Consider the following 21498-nt stretch of genomic DNA (forward strand, 5'->3'; position numbering starts at 1 on the left):
GTTTGCACAGCCTGTATAGTCACCAAGGGAATATCTTCTTCTGATGCCACAAGGGAAACACAAAAAGCGAAGCTTTAATTTGCAAACAGGTCCCAAAAAGCAGAGGAAATCCCTCAGTTTATACTCTCTCTGTTAAACTGCCCAAGGGGCTTTGTCAGGGGCATGTGAAAGTTATGATTAACTACTAAAAAAACCCACGTTTCTTGAACAGGATGATGCATGTTAAATGGAGTAATTAAAAATCCTGTAATGCAGTACTATTATATTTTATCAACTATGCCTACAATAAAGATTAAGAGAAAAAATCCAGCACAGGCAAGCAAGAAACAGTTTCTTAGTCAATCACATCTATCAGGGCTGATAGTTCAAGAAAAAGCAACTGTCCCAGTTACCTGCATCATAAGATAAGCCAGCAAGCAGCAGAATGCTGCAACAGGTGCTTCTAGAGCCTGGAACTCTTCCATCCAGTCCTGAAGGTGGAAGCATGCCAGAAAGGTACTATACCGTTGCTTTTCCACATCAGGTCCTTTGGCAAACCACAGTGTTTTCAAATTAGGTGCTCCACCTACAAAAGAAATCCAGTATTTTATCTTGGCAGCAGCAAGATAAAACATGCCTACCTCAGTACAATCTGAAAGGAAACAAGTGATCCCTGCTCTTGGCACTTGCAAGGATGACAGAGATGAAAATAAAGTGTATTTAACAGAACTTGGCCTTTGAAAGAAAAAAAATAACAGAAAAAAATAAGGCATGTAATTTAAACAAATTGTATTGAATATAGGCATGTTTAAATAGAGTGGACTGAATCCAATTGTTACAACAATATAGACAACTTTGAGACAACAGGCTTTTTACCCTTTGCAAGAACAAAGTTTGCCTACAAGTATGCCCTTTCCCTTAGGGATCCACAGCATTAAGTGAGGTTAGCTTCGTCATAAAATAGTGATTCAGCAGAAAGCAACCATATCTGTTTCTTCTCTCTCTGTCTCTCTCCTAGCATTAGTTTATCAGGAGTCCTTGAAGGACCCTTGCATTATCTCCCTTATAATCACCTGTTTTAATGAACAAACTGGTCACCTATGCTGTTTGCTGGCAAACACGCATTCTCCACAAAACACTGTACTGGTATGATTCCTCTGCAGAAGGTTCCAGTTTGAGAACAAAAACCAAGGCTTTCTGGTATTTTGTGCTTCCTAGGCTACTGTATGAAACGCTGTTGCAAACACACACAAAAGAACTGTCATCAGTTATGTATAATGTATCTTTCCAGACTTTCTATAGTATCATTCATCCTGGTCTCTAAATCCTTAATATTTACCTCATGTTGTGATCTCCCAATTTGTGACATGTGTGAACTAATGTAAAATTTGTTCTCCATTTAAATTACATTTAATCCATTATCAAAATAAACACTAATGCAGGTGAAATAACAGAACAGCTAACTAGTTATGCCTAAGAATCCAAACCAAAGACAGAATCCTCCCATAAAGTACTGCTGCTTCTGTAGTTAAATAAAACGAGGTGTGAATTTTAAATGTGGACTAATTAAGCTACATTTGGTAACACCTCTTCCTTTTTTGTGTGACAGGCAGCAGCTGCAGTCCAGTTAGGAACACTGGTGATAATAAATGGTTAAAGTGACAAGGTGCTGAAATCTACATAGACAATGTTTATTTGGCCAAGAAAGCCCATTAACCAAATGGTACTAATTCTTTGGAGAGGGGGAAACTAGAAGAAAAGTGAGTATTTTCTTTCTCCATCCCCCTGGTGGATGTCTCTTTTACTATTTTTAAGACTAACTCTCCCTTCAAAAGTTTTAACCATGTAAAGAACTACTATAATATCATCTGTAAGTTTCTAACCTTATTTTGTAGGGAAATATATTTATAAAAATGCCAGTTGCTTGACTGGACTTAGAAATGCAGGTTAATGACAACACAACATTGGTACTGAGCGGGCCAGTACAGATACCACAATAAAACCCAGATTTTTGTTTTTGATATTGGTAAGTACCGCCTTAAGAAAAAAAAAGAACAGCAGAGACTGACTTCCAGGAAGAAAAGCAAATATTACATGCATAAAACCAAAATAAAGTCAACTTTTCTGACCAATATGTGAGACAATTTTTGTATGGGTAAACTCAAATAGTTTGATGGTTTCTGCTTTCCAGAAGGTTCCCCATCCCCTGCATATGAAAAGATATGCCAAGAATCAGTTAAAGGAAAGCACTCTTTCCATCTGTACAGGCTTTTTTTTTTTTTTTTTAAATGAACTGCATCCAGGGGTATACCTAATAATAGAATTTCTTCTTTCTTCAGAGTAAAACCATGAACTACATCAATAATCAAGATTACAAATCTATATCGAGAGAGCTCAACAAAAAAAATTCAAGACATCTCTTCCATAAACAATATGTTATACTTTCAGAAACAGCATCTACTTGTGCCTGGGAAAAAGAGGTAGTGATGAATTATGAGTTATTTACTCTGGGAAAGAAAAATTGACGCTATCTCCTTTTGGAACATGCCAACCAAAAGCATTATTTTTCTGAAAGGATCTCTTCTACAAGTAATTAAATTCCATGTAATACCCTAGAGTGAGACATTATATTAACTCTTAAATGAAAGATAAGTAAAACAAAGAAACAAATACACTGAAGTTTAATGACTCTCCCATCATGCGTACAGTTAACAACAGACCTAAGATTCACATACAGTAGAACCCCCAATCTTCTCTAGTTATATCCTCATTACACACTTTAGAGCAATTAGTAAACATTTCTGGAAGAGAGAAATTTACTTGAATAGGGAGGAGAAGTTAAGAGAAAATGCACTGATTGAATTATACTTTTCCTTTTCACTCACACATTTAAAGACACTGTCTTATAGAAAGCATCATGATAAACAAGAGCACTTCAAGGGAACACAAATATTTATTTAATTTGTTTGAACTTCAATAACTGATTTATGAATACGCAATGCATGCAAAAGTTGTGGAATGCATTAATACTATGATATCGTTGAGCTCAAGGCTTATACAAAGGTTATCCTCACATTCATACCAACTTAAAACATGTACTCACTATGTATGTAGATATAAATATATAATATTAACTGTTCATGTATATTTTAAGTAACGACTACTGAAATTTCATTTTATAACACCAGTAACAGAACTTTAACACTTCATCATTTTACACGCTCAGGTAAATACTGAGCAATAAAAGTAAGTTTATAAAAATGTACTTGCTAGGAACACTCAACAATAACTTGTCAACAACTGTGGCAAATTTTAAAGATCCCACAAACCCAAATGCCAATTAAATCTGACCATTAAAGAAGCATTCCAGAAACAGCATTTTGAACATAAGCTTATTCATGACACAGTCCTGTAAAATGCAATGATTAGAATACTGAAAATACATCCAAACTCCTGTGGTATGAAGCTACAATATCTTAAACATTTTCAGAAATGAAAAGCAGAATCCATACATTTCCAGCAAAGGCTTTAAAACTTCCTCTGTTCCATATAAACTGTACATGTATCAAATAGATCCACTATGTTCACAAGATATGGATGTTAAACAGTATTTTGTTTGACCACAAATCTTCTAACAAAATTCACGTCTCAGGAACATTTTCTATCAATTTAAGTGCTGTTCTGTCAATATGTGGGAAACATCATGATCACAATCATTCAATTGAAAGCAAACATTCCAGAAGGGAAAACGAGCGACAGAGAATGCAAGCAAGCGCAGATGCTAATTCAGAAGACTGTCTCTCAAGAAAAATACATACGCATTATATTTTAAATATATTTTAAGCTATCATCTTACAGCCTTTAGGATGTGATACTTCATTTTAGGAAAAAAACCTAACATTCAGTCTATCACTTGCAAGCTTTTCAGATGCAAGACAGTTCTGCTGTTTTATACACACCAAAAATCAGTGGGAATTCTCCTTTTTTTTTTTTTAATCAATGTGAAAATTGAAATATTTATAGTTATGCACACTGCAGTTCAAAGTTCATATCAAATATTCCTTCTTCAGAGTTTTTAATCTAAATCAAATTTAATAGAGTCAGGATTTCCCATATATTCTCAGTACACTTCTAAAGTAGTTGTAATGATGAGGTTATAACTTCTTCCAAAAGAGATAAATAAAGAATCTTCCCAGATTAATTTCACCTGTGATTTTTTCAAATAGTTTCTAGTCAGGTTTTTCCTCTTTTTGAGCAACATGATCTTGACTGACAGCTTTGAACTCTAACTTCCTACAACGTCTTATTTAAATTTAGCTCTAAATATGATCCCTGTCTGAAAAATGTGACGCGCTGTTGAGAACCTTATTTGGTGAATTAGAAAGTCGTGCTGTGGAAAATACAAGATGCATGAGCGAATGTAAGGCATACAAATATGGACTACAAAAATTTTAGAAAAATATTTGTTCGCTGAAGGAATGACAACAGAGGACTAAAAATAAACACTAGAAGTCCTCCTCCCTTTTTTTAATAGCCTGCTTGAACAGCCTTTCATTACTGAGTTAGTAAAGATTATGGCTGAGAAGATGCTGGTTTTAAAAACTCCTCTTATGTGTTTGCTATAAACAAACACAGTAATTATAAATACTGTTTACTGTCAACGTAAAGGTGAGTTCTATGTGTAGCATGTTTGCAGAGCAGTAGAACCAGAGTACATGAGGTTGAGTGGATTCCTCTTCAGAAAGGGAGGAAGGTACAATGCTATCTGGGAAGGAAAATTTCACAACAATAAGTACAATACATTTGCCCACGCAAACTGAAATGTAACTACATAGGTATGATTTATACTTCATTGAGTTTTGTTTGCTTATTTTACAAATGTATGTTCCCAGACCGTTGTATGCTGAAATAAAACAGTTGCCTAGGACAAATCGATCCATTTTTATCCTGCATATTCATATGCATTTGGAAAATTTCACAGCAATTTAATGCTATCATCAAATCAATTAGTTAATCACTCTCCTAATATTCTGTCGGGGGTACTGGACAGTGAAACTACTGTATATCAAATGAAATCTTGTTTGTGCTTTGTCTATGTAACTCTTTTCTTTCCAAACAGTTCCTTTCAAAAGGGTTTAGAAAAGGCTCATATCTAAAGAGCAACTGGTTTTCCTTCATCCTTAAATTTGAAGACACTCATTAAATAGAGAAGTTTCAAATATGAAGACAAACGTATAATCTTAGGATACCTTAAAATAAAATTTACTATAATCCTAGAAAATTAAAATCAAGTAAGTTCTAAAGCAATCTCTAAACAAAAACAATAGAAAAGTGCATGCATTTCAACTTCTTCTGAATCTGAATTTAGACCAGATCAAAACAAGGACTGCTACAGAAAGCACTGGGTTCTGAAGGAAGAAGCGCTGGTAATTACTCTCAAAAAGTGAGGTAGATGATAATTTTTCTTAACAAGATATCAATGGTATTGTATATCAATGGAATAAATTAATTTCATTTGAAAGACTACAAAAACCTTTGAGCTCCTAATCCACGTGATAGCAGATGACTCGACAGAGGAGCTGTGAGAGTAAAGATAGAGGGGTTATGACTACAATAGCATGGACAAATGAACAATTAGAACAATTTTCGCTCTGAAATAACAAAATTGATACAGTACTGTTTACTTCCTATCCTAAACTTGTATTGAAATCATACAATTTAGTGATAAAGAGATGAGTGACATATACGGTACTCAATCTTTCACTAAAGTGTATGATACTTCCTTGTAAATGAAACCTATTCCTCATAATACTAATTTCACTAAGTGTGTTCATCAACATGTCCTTTACCAAAGCAAAGAAGATAAAAACACACAAAACACTTGACACTTAAGACAGTAGAAACAACTTCACAGAAAAAGATACCCTAATTGTATTTTATTGGAAACTGTTTTTTCTTTTTGGGGTGTCACAGATGATCTAAAAATTACCCTTTTTTATATCCTCCATCAGTCTTTTAACACATTCTCTCAAACAGCTTAATTGAAGAATTTTAATACAGCCCTACACACCACCTATTCTGGCCTCAGAGCAGTATTTAAGAAATTGTTTGCATTTTGCAAATAGCAATTTGAAATAGCACTGGGTCTAACAAGTCATAGTAATAACATGTAGCTCAAAGCTGAATCCTATTAGAGTTAAACAAAGTAATTAAAAGCAATTACAAGCATGCAGCATTTCTACTTCAGCTCCTTGTTCTCCACGGTTGTTTTGGACTCCATATCAAACATAAGATGATGGATTGTCTACCTTGATTTTAGTGATGTCATTATTTCAGTTCAGATATAAACTCATTTTTATTATACCTGGAACAGAAGGTTGTACAGGTTGTATCAGCTCAGGCTGCCGGAGAGGATTTCCAAAATAGACAAACCACTCTTTTACCAGAGGATAGGCTCCATCTAAAAAAGACAGAATTGAATCAGTAAGTCAAACACAAATATTGACACTAGTGCAAAAGTTTGAAGCAGTGATGATCAGGATTCTAAAATAATAGAAGGCACTTCATAATGACTTGTTTGCTCAGCTTCTTTAAAAACAAACCAAGAAAAATTAGTTTTAGTATCTTTATGACAAATGATCAGAAAAAATGAAGGGAGTTTGAATTATGTACTATAAACATGAGTTTAGAATTGGGAACTGCAGCCAAAAATGTAAGTACAAGAGTCTGCAGAAAGCATTCTAAAATGGCTTTCAGCCAATTTTAGGCCTTCCCATTTCAAGGCAGTTCAGGAAGCTTTGGAGGCATCTGGCATAGCTTAGGGAACTACATGAGCTACCTCAGTCTCTCAGGGCTGTCAAATTGCCACTTATGCAGGCAGTCTTTAATATGATTCTCCTCCCAACTTGCCCTGACATTTCCTGTGTCAGCGTTTGAGACAAAATCTTTATAAGGAGGCCCTGATGGCTATTTGAAAGCTGACAGCAATGGAGTCATCCCACCATCAGATGCAGAGCTTTTACAGCCCATTGTTCCAGACCTTTTATCTAGTATAAAGGAATTGTTTACGCATAATAGCTCAAGTGGCTTCCTATGCCTCAACCTCAACACTGCCCCGCCCACCAGTAAAGAGTAGGGTGCCCCTTAAATTAAAAATTTCACTACTTGACTTGTGCATCTAACTACTCGATGCTTTAAAAAAAAAATTAAAACACCCTCAGAAAAAAAAAACAACTTCAGGCACGTAAGAATTTTTGAAATGCAGTCTATCCAATTTCCAATAGTCAACTTGTAATCATTCTAATGCGAGTTGTCATTAAAAAAAACCCAAAACCCTAGAATCATTATCATTGTTATAAATGGTCCTTCTGCATTCTGTCCAGATTTTGCTTATGGTAACCACATCATAGTGCCCTAAATTTCCACACTGTGTAGTCTGGTAAATAGTATGAAGTAAACAGATCTAGCTAGTCCCGGGTACATGGAAGAGTGTTTTCAAATATTTTCCAGGCAAATCTCAAAACTTTTTTTTCCTTCCCCTTGTCCCTTTCCAGATTCACAGAATTGCATCTCTAATAACTCCTAGCTCTCACTCAGTGCCGAAACCACTGTTCTTAAAAATTCCTGGTTTTTATCATCAATCCCAATCACCCTGCACGTTACTGTGCAAGTATTTCTGATGCCATATTATGCACCTTAATCAAAAACTTCACCTGGCTTAAAGCAAACCAAACAAATCTTTCCAACAGTCTCCCTTCCTGCCACCACCCTAAAAAGCTTGGTCACATCAATTTCTTGATTTCGTTCATAGCTCACCACTGCAAATGACTGTTAGCATGAATGAACAAGTAGTGTGCTATGACATTGCGTGCAAGGGCAGACATTCCTCAGATGGAGTTCTAGTGTGAGGGATAAGAGAGGGGGAAAAGAGCACAACTAAATCTGTCTTACAGCCCTGCTTCTTCTTCCTTCCTTACCCATGGGCTTGCAACGCAAACACTCGCTAAAGGCAAGGGACTGAAGAACCAACAACTGGACTATAAGGAACAGTATTACACCTGTCTTGCCATGCCTCACTGTTCAAAAACCGATGACACTAAGAATAAAATGAAAAATGCCTACACTGGGGAGGGGGGGAAGGCTTAAACTGCACATTCCAGTAGCTGAATAATCTTACATCTTGATTATAAATCACTGCCTATGATAATGCTATTTCATTAACAAAGCCCTCCAATTTAATATCCCAAAGTCACTTTCAGAAACATTCTGATGTTTTAGCATTCTGGTTTAAGTTTTATTATGTAAATTACTCTGCTTTATTCAACCTATTCAGCTCACTCAGCCTCACAGATTTTAGCCTGGCTTCTTAAGGAAGCAAGCCTAATACAATTAGGACATCTGTCTTATAATTAATTCATGGATGCACTGCTCTGTTTCAAATAAATCTGACAGAGGAAAAGAGATTTCAAATGTTTTAAATTCCTAAACATTTTGTGAACTGGTGACTCAGCTGACAGAGGGATCCCATTATGGCACCAACTCAAAAAAAAAAGGTAGGAAAGTAAAGTTACTTGTCGTATCTGAACACACTGAATGGCAAATCATAGAACAGAATCATCATAGAATGGTTTGGGTTGGAAGAGACTTTTGAAGAACATCTAGTCCAACCCCCCTGCAAGGAGCAGGATGGCATCTCATCCCTCAGGCGTGTCAGCCACACCACTCAGTTTGGTGTCATTGGCAAACTTGCTGAAGGTGAGGGTGCACTCAATCCCACTGTCCATGTCACCAACAAAAATGTTGAACAGTGCCAGTCCCAATACCGACCCCTGAAGAACATCACTCCTCACTGGTCTCCAATTGGACATTGAGCCACTGACCGCGATTCTGAATGCGACCATCCAGCCAATTCCTTATCCACCGAGTGGTCCATCTGTCAAATCCTTGTCTCTCCAGTTTAAAGACAAAGATGTCGTGCAGGAGGGTGTCAAATGCTTTGCACAAGTCCATGCTTTGCACAAATCAATATGCAAGTAGCTATGGAAGAGCTAAAGCTGAATAAAAAGGTAGATGGCATTTGGGGAGAACAGGAAGCAATAAGGAACATATTTGAGAACATTATATAGTGGAGGAGGGAGTTATCAAAGACATGGGGAGAAGTTGAAAGGATGCTAGGAAGAAGCATGGAAATAGAAAAGCTTTGCTGAGGGGAAGCTGGCGGGAAGAATCACTCTTTGTGAGTTCCACAACTCACAGAACAACTTCTCAAAACGTCTCTCAGTTACAAATGGCAGTGAAGTACTACTTTCACATCATCCACTGAGCTGAAGCGCAGTAAAAAGAGACATCAATAGGAAATCTCTAGTTTTGTTCTTTTAATGTATGTGAATGTTGGTACAGGATGTACCACCACATCAGCTCAGAGCTTTTCACTATTATAGTCCGTTAGTAGCAGAAGTATATTACTGTTCACATAAGGAGCCAAAAAATACAGTTGAAAGCAAGGTCCTGCAAACTGACAGCACATTAGCATATCAAGAACAAAATGGAGATGTGATTACTAGATGCCAACCCTCACTGCATGGAAATATACCTGGAAAAAAAAAACCCAGTAATTTTTCAAACTTTTTTCCCCACAATGCACATACAGGACATCATAAGTGAAATTTTTAAAACAGCAGTTTCTCGGTTGAAATAGATTCTGAACCACCTGTGGAAGCAGTGCTTAAGCAACCTAAGGAAAATTTCAACTGTGTGAAAAACACGAGACAGTTGGAAATGCTGTTATGTGTGCTCCTCTACACCTGCAACAATTCCACCCTCCTGAGTTGTCACTGGTGATAACTGGCAAAAATTCTGCTAATGGACTGTTTCTGACAGTGTCAAAGCAAGGATCAGTCTGGCCTGCTAATGTTAGAACTGGGAGTGATGCCAGGACTTCCAGGAGCTGGCCACAGGCTTAGGCTACATTACACAATCTCCTAATTGGTAACAGTCACGCAGATGCAGGTATTTCCACGGACTGAGCTGGTGCCAAAACCTGCCGGCTTTGTTCTGAACTCATTGCACACAAAAGAAAGAGCCTGGCTGGCCTATCAAGGTGCATTATTTGCTGTTACTTTTCTCTCCTTCTTGAATTTTTCCAATAATACTGTTTTTCTAGGAAATATGCTAAAAGTTGACAATTTATATGTCACTATATGCAGTATTTCACATAATTATCAGAAACAGCTCAGTTATAAAGATAGTTTTAAAATACACAGGCAACAAAAGCCATGTTATCAGGATCAGCATTAACCACCTATTTCTTTTTGTAGGGTCAAAAATAAAGCTGTGATTCTAGCAACATTTCCATGACTAAAGGTATGCACATGCTTACCATATACCAAACTATACCAAAGGCAAAAGCTCATGAGCACTTCCTTCAGCAGCACTGCTCACTTTCACAGGCGACCACTGATTTGCTCATTCCCACTCCCTGCCATTCCCTTGGGCTGTTTCACCACAGCTGTCTGTGGCTACACAAAGAATCAGATGGGGAAACAGAACCAGGTTAGTTACCTGACTGCAAGAAAGGGAGGGAAGAGAGAGAGGGGCTACTTTCAGCTTCTCAAACTAGGGCACCACGCAGCTGCACAAACAGCTGCACCAGCACAACTGAGAGGTTGCACAGGGCCTGAAATGAGTGGCCGTGCAAGAGAATCACTTAAAGCAGCACTGACAGCAAAAGAAACGCTTATCACGCTATGGCTTCAGGCAAAGTGGCATGGTCTAGGCAGGTGATTTCAGGGGATATGACAACATCCAGCTCCTATAGATTCTTGGGTCTGTTAGGCACCCTTGGAAATCTCAACCTAGACATTCAAAACTAACAGTTTCAGCGTACAGGAAACAGTTTATATTATTGTTAACCTGTTCTTACTAAAACTGCAACCGCTACTTTTACTAAATGTTGGCTGCTTTTCTATCCCTATGTAACACTAAACTTGCTTAGATCTGCAAACCTGAAAGAGGCCAGTTTCCAACAGAGGAATCTTATAATTGAGGGATCTTCGGGAACAAAAAAGAGGATAACTAACAAATAAATACATCTCCACTGCAAACTGGAACATTAGGTTAGCCAGGTTAGCTTCAAATGAGCTACATCAGCAACTGTATCACAATGGCAGCAGACTCCACATGGAGTAATTTAACTGCCTGACTCCTTCCAATAAACTCCTTTCTAATGCTACTCCAAAGTAATTCTACATTATACTACAACCTACATACAGTGTAGGTTACTTCTTCCCATCTTGCTCCTCATTGTATTACAAAAAACAGTCAACTTGACCTCATTTGAGGGTAACTGGCAAAGGATTCTACTTTGTAAAGAATAAAACTTCCTTGTAGGTCTAGCAGCAAATTAATAAAAAATAATGCTGACATTTACTTATGAATTCCCAGACAGACTCTGATTAATGGTGCACACTTTTGACTTAGAAGCAACTATACACTGGAATAAAAACCCCATTAACTAAGTGACATGGTTAAAGCCCTTAGAAGTATATACATGCAGTAAAACCGAGATTTAATAGGGGTGCCCTTCTAGACACATTCTACCTACCTTTCTGGAAGGGTTAAAGATTGAGGGTGCACTAATGATTTACTTTAGAAAATTATCTCTGGAATTTGAATCATGAACTGAGAACAAATAATACATGTTATCTGTGGTTTTATTCTAAAATCACTTTCTTAAAAGGAGACCTCTTCCATGTTCAAATTTAATTTTCAGTAAGATTCTAAATTTATGTTTCTGTACTTCAATTCTAATCTTCTTCATCTGAGTACTACAAACACTGTAACACAAATGCAAATCTGCCTACTACCCTGCTGTCTCGCAGCAACAATTGTTAATTAGAAGTTTTGGTCTAGGTGTTTCTGAAAACATCAGTGAATATCCTGCTGCTTAGAGGAATAAACAAAACTGAACCAAGTTATAATTGTCTACAAAATTTAGAGGCAGTAGGCCGAAAAATGAAAAGTGACAGATGTGCATGATTACTGCTGAGATTTTTGTTACCTTCTCCAAATGACTATGTAAACTCTGATTCAGTTTTTCCTATTTTTTTCTTCCTATTATGGCACAACTTCAACCTCTAGTTGCTGAAGGAAGTCAGGTATTTAATTACGTTTCTGTGCCTTTCTAAGCACATAGTGTGACTATGAGGTTTGACGGCGGTGCACTTTCATCAATAAAATGTAAAGTGATTACCAAGGAGAAATCAACATATTAAAAAGAATAAAAGTTCAGTACATTTTCAATTTTCAACTCACTGCCTAAAAGACACTGTAAAGGTAACATTTAACTAATGGAAGTCTTAAGAACATAAAGTTTGCCCAACGATACGAATAAAGAATTCTCTGTCCTAAAGCAGAAGGATGGAAGAACAGATACCTGCTACAGAATCTGTTTACACCGCTGGTAAAGAAATAATATTTTCTTGCACTTTGATGAAAGAACTAATAATCACTGGCATGACTACTTGTATCTGTGTTACCACAGTAACTATATTTGTCTATCCACTGTTGTTAAATTGCAGACTTAAAATCAACAGAAGGTAAAACCGTAACAGTGCATTACTGTTTTGCAGAAGTGTATTACAACTCACTAATTCATTAGGAGCTATACTTATCAAAGCAACACAAGGTTTCATACCCTCTCAAACTTTTAAAATCTTCCAAATGTAATTGTTTTGCTCGATCTTTTGATAACTTTCACAATTTCCCATTTAACAAGGAAAAAATTACAATTTAAAAAAATCTCTTTAAAAGCACTGAAATTGAACAGCATGTAGAAAACCTGCAATTTCAATTATCACGTTCTCTCAATTCCTTAAGAAGCACACTACAGCTGCCCACAGTTTTATCCTAAATGTCATACTGATGTAGCCACTGAAATAACAAATTCAAGATTTCATATTTCAAAACTGAAAGTATACTTCAATAATGGTGTTAAGTAGTTTAACCCTTACCTTTTCCAGATTCCAACAAGACAGAATAAATATGCTGACGAGCAGGGCGGTAGATAAGTGCCTGTCCAGGAATCTCTGTATCACATTCATCTTCCAAAGAGTTGCTGCACTCAATTTCTCCACTACTCAGGATATTGAAGATTGTATAATTTTCAGATTGGATATGCTGTTCTTTAGCTAACTGTTCAAAGAAGAAAGAAGGCATTACCTCCAAAATTAACAAGTATCAAAAAGTAACAAAATGTATTCACTGTTCCAGGAAATAGTACTTTCTCTGGCAATGGAAATGGAGGGAATAGCCAGGGAGGGAACAGGTGCTTTTTCAAATAACACCAGTATAGTATATTTTCAGAAATCTTTCTTTTTGTGGACAAGAAAGCCCAGGAAGCCCATCATTGCCATTCTTAGGCCCTCCTTGAATTCTTAAAACTTGCAGGTTTTAGTGACAGTTTTTTAGAGAGTAATCGTTCTTAAAATGAATTCTGAACTCAGACATAGAAAAATGAGCTGCCCTCCTTCATTCACCTGAAAACGTATCTTCCCTCTTCAAATAGTGAGTGAAGGTACAACAAAACCCCGAATTTTAATTTTATTGCAAGACATAACACAGCTCCATTTCCTTCCTGAGCTGCATAGTTTACATTGTGGTGAAATTTTAACACTTAAGTTTACCACACTTTTAATATGCAATAGATCTTCCCCAAGAAAAGAAATACAATCTGCTCTAGAGAGGAAAACCAGGTCTGCAGGCTGCTGCCGAAAAGCAGTATCACAGCATCACCCAGGCCGCCTATTAACTACGAACTGGATGCAGACACATCTGGCTACAAGCAGCCTCAGTACCAACAGGGACCGCTGGTCTGGAGCAGCTTAGATGCAGAAGCAACAAAGCTGCTCCCAGGCGGTGCAGAATTTCAATCAGTAACCCTTGTAACCTGGACTGGCCAAGTGCAGAGCCAGACAGACTTCCACTTCACAACCTCAGATCAAAACTGTGGGGGTGTTCAAACAGCTGAGCGGAGCCTATTATTTCCATGGGGTGCCACTAATAAATTCTCCTGGACCTATGCTGTATGCTGAGCAGGCACTGTAGCTTCTCTCCTCTGCATTCCCTGCATGTGTCACGCTACCAGTATTATTTGGGTTGTGCCATTCACACAGCTATTTCAGCCTCTTTCACTGGGAATTACCAGACCACTGGCCAGAACAAAATTCACCATTTCTGCAGAATTCTGCTATCTGCAAACCTGGGAAATCAGCAGGTCAAAGTTGCAGTCAATCACTGAGTCATTACTGATCAAAACTAATTCTACTGAAATGTCATCCTTTCAGAAGAAATCTCACATGAGCATAAAATCAATAACAGGCTTCTGTGTCCAATGCCAACCAACAGAGCATTTGCTTACAGCAATAAATTAATGATTGCCCTGGAAGAAATACTTCAGTACTCCTAGCATACAAAACCAATACAAAACCCCAAATCCACTTCTGTATAAAACAAAAACAAGAGTTAAGTATTTCTAAGCATGACTTGAATGAAGCATTGAACTATTTCATAGAAACTTCTGTCACAGATATGAGATAATCTGAAAATACTAGTTTTGTGCAATTTGTCAATAATCTACACATCCTTATGTATTGAAAAAAATACAAGCTGATTCCAAAAATATTGCTGTACTAAATGCTGTATCTTGAAAAATATTTCCAATTTACATATACAATCAGCTAGAAAGTTATGCTCTTCTTTTCTGAGAGGCAGCAACACGAGGCTATATCCTCAAGGCTGGAACTAAGCTGTGCATGTCATTCACGTGCAGTTCAGATTATGTACAAGGTAAGCAGAACTACTTATGGGTTTCAAAATATGAAGCAAAGCACACACATTACATATACAAATATTTAAACACCTGTAACAAAAACAAAAGACAAGTTAACATGTCTACAACTTTGACTGTAATTTCCTTGTTCCAGGGACTGGCTTAACAGAGGATTTGTGCAGCAACAGTGAGGCATTCTTCAACGGAGTTTCTAAACATTATTATTTTATTACAGCAGTAGCTCAGCATGATGCTCGAGAACTGCAAGTCTTCAAATGAAAGATCCAGCCAGGAAATAATGACCACTTGTCATAAAGACCACATGGCATATTCTCTTAAGGAGCAAGGATATTACCACTATTGTCCTGGTCATAATCCAACCTAGATAATTACATTCTGGTTATTTTTCCTTGCATTTTAAGCATAAACAATATTTTTCAACACTTTATTAGGATGCAGCTTTGCTGTTCTTTTTAAATAACATCTTCTATTGAAGTACCAGGGTCAAAAGTTACATGTATTGTATCTATGTGTGGTTCATTAAAAACTCAAATATAACTACAATTTAACTGAAATTAGCACTGCACAGGTTACAATGTAGTTTTAAAATGTTTTAGGGTCATTTTAGAAAAGGAAAATGTAAAGTATAGGATTACTTCAGAGTCATATGAGGAAAGAGAAAAACAGTTTTAAAGAAAATGCTCAAGGTAAGTAACAGACAGACAACAGACTCTTTATCTGAAGTCTATAGGTACCTAACAAAACAGAGAGGAACAGATGGCTAATATAGAGTCTGAAATACACTACCTTGTATAGATTTTCTGTACTTACTACTATTGCATAAACTCTGATGCAAGGTAGCTCAGCTTTCTATCAGCCAGGTAAGCTACCCTAGCTAACATATCCGGTCTTTCAGAGTGCCCCAATCTGATTGTACCATTTCTCACCCCAACACCAGAGCATTTCTGCCCATGCCGGAAGCCATAAGTCAAAGTTGCTAGCACAGCCCCGCCCTTTAAGGATTAACAAGCCACCCAAAGTGCTTTTGGTTCCTTCAGGGACAATGAATCTGAAGGATAACTAACCTGATCCAAAAACCACGAAGCACAGATTTATACAAAGTTTCCTCATCTCCTCCACAACTCCACAAGAAGTTGAATGCAATTTCAACTTCTGCATTCTAAGCACAGCGCCCTTTGATACCTTGACTGCACGTGCCAGGCACAGCCAAGCAGATCGCTATCCAGCTGTACCTGACCTGTGGATTCTCAAAGCAAAAAGCAACTCATTACATCGTGCAATACGTGGGAAGCACAGCTCTATGCCCAGCTATAGGCCTATACAAAAGCTGCTCCCCATTATTTGACCTGCCTGATGCTTCCAAAAGTGAGGAACCACTTTTAATTAAATGTGCTGCATCTGCCCTCATCAAGATGCATGTAATAGTCCTAACTATGGCTGTACTTAACAGACAAAAGATTTTGCTCAAGCAAATTTAAATCAATAGGCTCAGTGTACTAATTACCAACTTCCACTAAGTAGTCATAGCAATAAACTGACCATTAAGCTTTAAAAAACAAGGTACCTGAAAGATTTCCTTATCTTGACACATTGCTGTTTGTTGTTGAAGGGAGAACATCTGGCAGTTTCTTACATTGGGAGGAATCCATGGAGAAGGCTGCCCAGGCAAAAGATAGGACTCCACTCCTCTGTAAAGTAATGTCTTGTCTGATCCCAAAGGCAGCATCTCTTCCAAGTGCTTCAGGCTGCTGTACGAGCATGGAACTTTTGAGATGTAATTTGCTACAGCTAGAAGTATGTTTGCTCTTCTGTTGTAGCTGTTATTCCTGTGGGGACTGGTGGCTAAACATTTATGCCAAAAGCCTTCCAACAAGCTTTCGGGAACAACATCATTGCCAAGCAAGCAAGCAAAGAGAGGGAGGTGTGTCAAACTAAGACCCAACACACGGCAAAGATCTTCTCGAGAGTACATAACAGTGACCAGGCTGTCCATACGGAGCTTCTCAATGGAAAAGTAGGGGCACGTATTATAGATCAGGTAGTCACTATCTTGCCCAAGAATTCCTATGCAGTTATGTTGCAAACCGTATGCAGCCACCTCAAAGTCTGCCTCTTGCAACGTGCATACTGTTTTCTGACCAAGCGACTTCAGGGCAAAACGTGTAAAAGTAGGCAAAGCTGAAGGAAGAACAAACATTTCTCTCCCTGGTTGTTTCCTGTGAGTCTTGACAAACTGGAATAGCCTAGCTATTTCCTTGTTATTCTGCAACCTCCGTTTGATCCATTCATCCCTCTTTTTCTCTTCTACCACTCCGTCAAAGTAAAACACCAACCTGATACCAGCTGCCATAAAAGCTTTAATAAAATCCTCTAAGACGGCAAGGTACTCCCGCCACTGGCCACCGCACACCCAAGATTCTGGTGTGTACCAGAATCTAACACAACTCATCGCATCTACTACGATAACAGGTGGGAAATTGGGATGATCAATGCGATGTTTTTCTGCCATTTCTCTCAGATCTACTGTTCTGCATCCATCAGGGCAAACTCTTGCCATAAATCCCTGCAAGCCTTTAATGCCCATGGCTGATCTCTGAAACGCTCAGCAGCCTGAAAGAAGAATAAAAACAACATTCTAAAATACAATACTGAGAAACACAATGAAATTCTACAGTTAAAAAAAAAAAAACAAAAGCAGCTTGGAAATGGAACTGTTATTTTTCTGCTTTTCCTGATGGCTTGTTGTGTTGTCCTGGCCTTTAAACAATTTGAACCAGTTTTCTTCCCATCAACAAACTGGACATGGGTGCCCATTCATTTTGCCTTCCACTCCTGCTTTTTATATCAGTGAAAACTGTAACTATCAAAAGGTTTTCATAAACATGACTTTTAAAAGTTCAGATTAATAGTGTAAAACACAGCAAAGCATGTATTGCCAGAAAAAAAACCACAAGTATAGACATAATTAAAAGCTTTATAACATCTTAGCTGACAAGTGTACAACACAGGAATTACTGGCTTGATTGTCATACAAAAGTATACGAACATCTTTAACAGAAGTCAGTGGAAAAAAAGTATTGAATAACTTTGGAAATCAGTCCTGTACCTTGATCATGCAAATGGCTCAGTTACCACCTGAGGCTATAGACAGTAGTCCATTGATATGGCACCAGTTGCAATACCTCTACTTCCATAATGTTTTTGGTAGCACTGGGTCTCCTTTGAATCAAAAATGTTACCATCTTGTCATTTGAAGACATAATTTTCAAGGCCTGTTTAAAGAATTAGAGGTTTACCTGTATTTTGTGAATCTAGAAATCTGACTATCATTAACATTGAAGTTAATACAGTAAATGAGATTTCTAACATGCACAACAATTTTGAACTGATCTATTTTAAAAGGCACGCATGCAAACATTAGCTAGACATTAAATAATTAAAAATGGAATAATCCTACTTTCAGTTTAGGAAATGCCAAAAGCTTGAAGAGATTCTCCAAATTCTGTGGCAGAACCTAATAGCATGTCAAATGAACCAACTTACACGTTCCATACAAAGAGAGTCGTGGGAAAAAATTAAAACCGTTGATAATCTCCATTTTTATTTCTAGAAATCTCAAAGCCTGGCACAGCCTTCACAATAGATATGCTTTTTTCTCTACGACATCATTAATTTCCTCTACCACAGCACCATTTTATTTTAAAGGACTTTCCATGGAAAAATTGAGGTAGCAAGCTTCATCAAGCTTTGTTTTCTTCATCATTCTCAGAAAATCCATTTTGTTTTTATTTTTATTTTACTCAAGAGTCAAAACTCTTCTCACTTAAACAGTGAAGAAATTCACTATGTTTTAATTAAACAGATACCTTTTTTTCCCTGTTTTCACACTGTTGATTTCTGACATTTCAATTACAGACTGCCTCAGGAGTGTTACATTACAATATACATGCTTATGGTATACAAAAAGAAAAAAAGTGAAGTTGAATTCACAAAAGTATCCTGAATTGACAGCTTTTAAAGGTATTCCTGAGTCCTTGGAGTTTAAATATCTAATACTTCCCAGATGTAGTTTTTAAATGTAATCCTCTTTAATCATAGAATGGTTTGAGTTGGAAGGGACCTTCAAAGGCCACCTAGTCCAGCCCCTCTGCAAGCAGCATGGACATCTCCAACCAGATCAGGTTGCTCAGAGCCCCGTCCAACCTGGCCTTGAATGTTTCCAGGGATGGGGCATCCACCACCTCTGGGCAACCTGTTCCAGTGCTTCACCATCCTGATCGTAAAAAATTTATTCTTTATACAATGCAATATAAAATTAACCTGAGATCACAGAGCAGACCTCATTGTTAAAAAAAAACAGAAATAAATATGGATGAATCTGCTTCATTGCTGCACATGGATACAAAGTAGGGCACTGTTCTCCCTATGATACTACTTCCAGTGTTACCCGGCTGCCCTTAAGACTCCAGCCATTTGTTTTTCCAGGAAAGCTGCACCTCAGACTCTCAACAGTTTGACCACTGGTAGGTTACCATTTTTTATTACTTTCCATGAAGACCTAGCAATGAGTGCAAAGGTCTTCATCTTTCAATCACTAACACACGTGGTCAGACTAAATGATCTGAGAAATCTGACAATTTAAGCAAGTCTATGACATAGAGATTATGAGAAAAATTTCCATTACCAGTACTAGTTTAGCTCAATCAATAGCAACTCCACACCCAAACACATAAGCAAACACCTTAGCCACAACTAGCATTTTAATACTACTATCAAATACATTCACTGAAAGCATAATAGTTTATATTTTGTCAACTATCCTGTTTCAGTACTAAACAGTAAGTCATGTCAAGGAAATCACTCTCTAATCCATCACAGTAGCAGAAAAGAGAACAAGTAAAAGCCACTGACTTGAGAAGTACTTTCGTCAGAGGCACCTCAGTAAAGCTGGGAGAATCAGGACTAGAACGTTTTATGTTGTAATGTTACGTCTCCCAGGAGTGGAACACATGGACATTCAGTGCAACAGATGAACAATTTAAGGCTAGACACTTATTTCAAATGTTACTTCCGCAAAATTGAGACCTCAGGTTACCATAGGATCTCAATTGCACAACTATCAAGTGCATGAATCTGCAGGAGGGAAGAAAAAAAGAAAAAAAAAAAAAGGTCTTCTCCACAAATTTAAATAATAAAAAAAAATTTCCCCCATTTCATACATACATAAAAATTCAGAAAAGATCCCTACAACAGATGACGGTAGCACTAAACACCACCTTGTCAGCAAGCAGCTACCACGACACAAACTTTATTGTGCCCACAATAACGTGCAGCATTGCAAAGGGTTGTTAGCAGACATGTTCACAGTAACCGCTCCAGCCCTCACAAGAGCTCTCTAGCCGAGGCCTACGAGGGACGAGGAGCAAAGTCCTCCACTTCTGCCATGCAGCAGCCTCCACACTAACAGGCCCGCAGCCCGTCCCAGAGGCACGACAGTGGGAGGCCGCGGACAGGCAGGCGAAGGGCCGGCGGTACCCGCCCGCCGCGGAGGGGAGGGCCGAGGCCTGCACCGGGCGAGGTGCGAGGGCCGCTGCGTCCGGCCCCGGAAGGGCCGAAGCCACTCCGTCAGAAGGCCGCGCGGCATCTGGACGATGCTGCGAGTGAGAACCGGACCTCCAGTCGCTCTCACCCCCAACAAGCCTCCCCATTTCCCCTCGCCCCCGCGCAGGCCGCCCGTTAAACGGCCGCCCGCCGCCTCCCAACGGCACCCCCGCACTGACCCGAGCCTGCGCTTCCGCTTCCCGCGGGGGCGGGGCCGCGCATGCGGCCCAGCGGCTGCGCCGGAGCGGCCGGGCCTGGGGGCACAAGGCTGTCGCTGTCCCCAGCCCTGGCCCTGCCCGCCCGTAGCGCCGGCCCTGCGCGGCGACAGCCGGCTGCAGCGGGGCTTCTTCGCGTGACAGGGACGAGGGAGGGCCGCGCTGGTTTGAACCGCGGCCGTCCCCGCCCGCGGCCTGCTGTCCCTCGGCAGCCCCCTGACAAATCCAGCCGGGACGGGGAGGGGGACGTGGGGAGACGAAAGCGTCGCGCACCGAAATGGCTTGAAAATCCTCGAGTGGGGCATGGAAGATTTATATCGGGCCTGGGCCGTGCGGCCTGCTGAGCCGCGCTGGCCCCGGGGGGACACACCGGGAGGGGGCGGAGGTCGCTTGGCTTTGCTGGGCGCTTGCCAGCGGAGGGGAGCCCCTCTTTCCCCCGGGAACAGCCCGAGATGGCGGCCTGGCCGCGGGCCTGCCGGGAGTGTGACCCGCTTCCGACCCACCAGCAACAGGTGGGGACCCGAATAACTTCACATCTTTCCAGGGGCAGAAAGAGGGACGTGGGGCAGCCGATGGGAGGATTAGATCAGATGTTATTGCTGGTGAAAAATTAAACAGAGCGGTGCTCTGGGGAGCGCAGATTAATATATTTGGTGACTCCGCACGGACAAAGCCTTGCCATTGTAGCCGTGTCTGAATGCCTGTGAATAGGATGGAGCATATGTGGCCTGTCACCGCAGGTGCCCACATCTGTTCGTCTCCGGGCAGATGCTCTGAGAAAAGGGGAGAGCATTTCCAAAAGCTTGGGCCCACCCCGTCCATACCCATCCTCTTTCTCGTAATCACCTTCTGCAG

General features: G+C 39.3%; 1 protein-coding gene across 2 annotated transcripts in view; it reads right to left on the reverse strand.

Annotated features, from left to right (window-relative positions):
• The window catches only part of FAM120B (family with sequence similarity 120 member B), a 50437-nt gene extending 29807 nt beyond the window's left edge, over window positions 1–20630 (reverse strand). The window contains exons 1-6 of one of the 2 annotated variants that reach the window (XM_086745071.1): window positions 20608–20630; window positions 17934–18099; window positions 16392–17437; window positions 12990–13170; window positions 6344–6439; window positions 393–565 (exon numbers count right to left, since the gene is read on the reverse strand). In XM_086745071.1, coding sequence (XP_086601197.1) covers window positions 393–565; window positions 6344–6439; window positions 12990–13170; window positions 16392–17411 — 1470 coding nt within the window. In that variant the 5' untranslated portion in view covers window positions 17412–17437; window positions 17934–18099; window positions 20608–20630. The remainder of the gene's footprint in view (window positions 1–392; window positions 566–6343; window positions 6440–12989; window positions 13171–16391; window positions 17438–17933; window positions 18100–20607) is intronic. The other variant, XM_086745072.1, reaches the window with a different exon arrangement.
• Window positions 20631–21498: the final 868 nt, after the last annotated feature.

This window comes from Chlamydotis macqueenii, chromosome 3, assembly GCF_036417535.1.
Source record: "Chlamydotis macqueenii isolate bChlMac1 chromosome 3, bChlMac1.mat, whole genome shotgun sequence".
In the NCBI taxonomy this organism is placed as follows: domain Eukaryota; kingdom Metazoa; phylum Chordata; class Aves; order Otidiformes; family Otididae; genus Chlamydotis; species Chlamydotis macqueenii.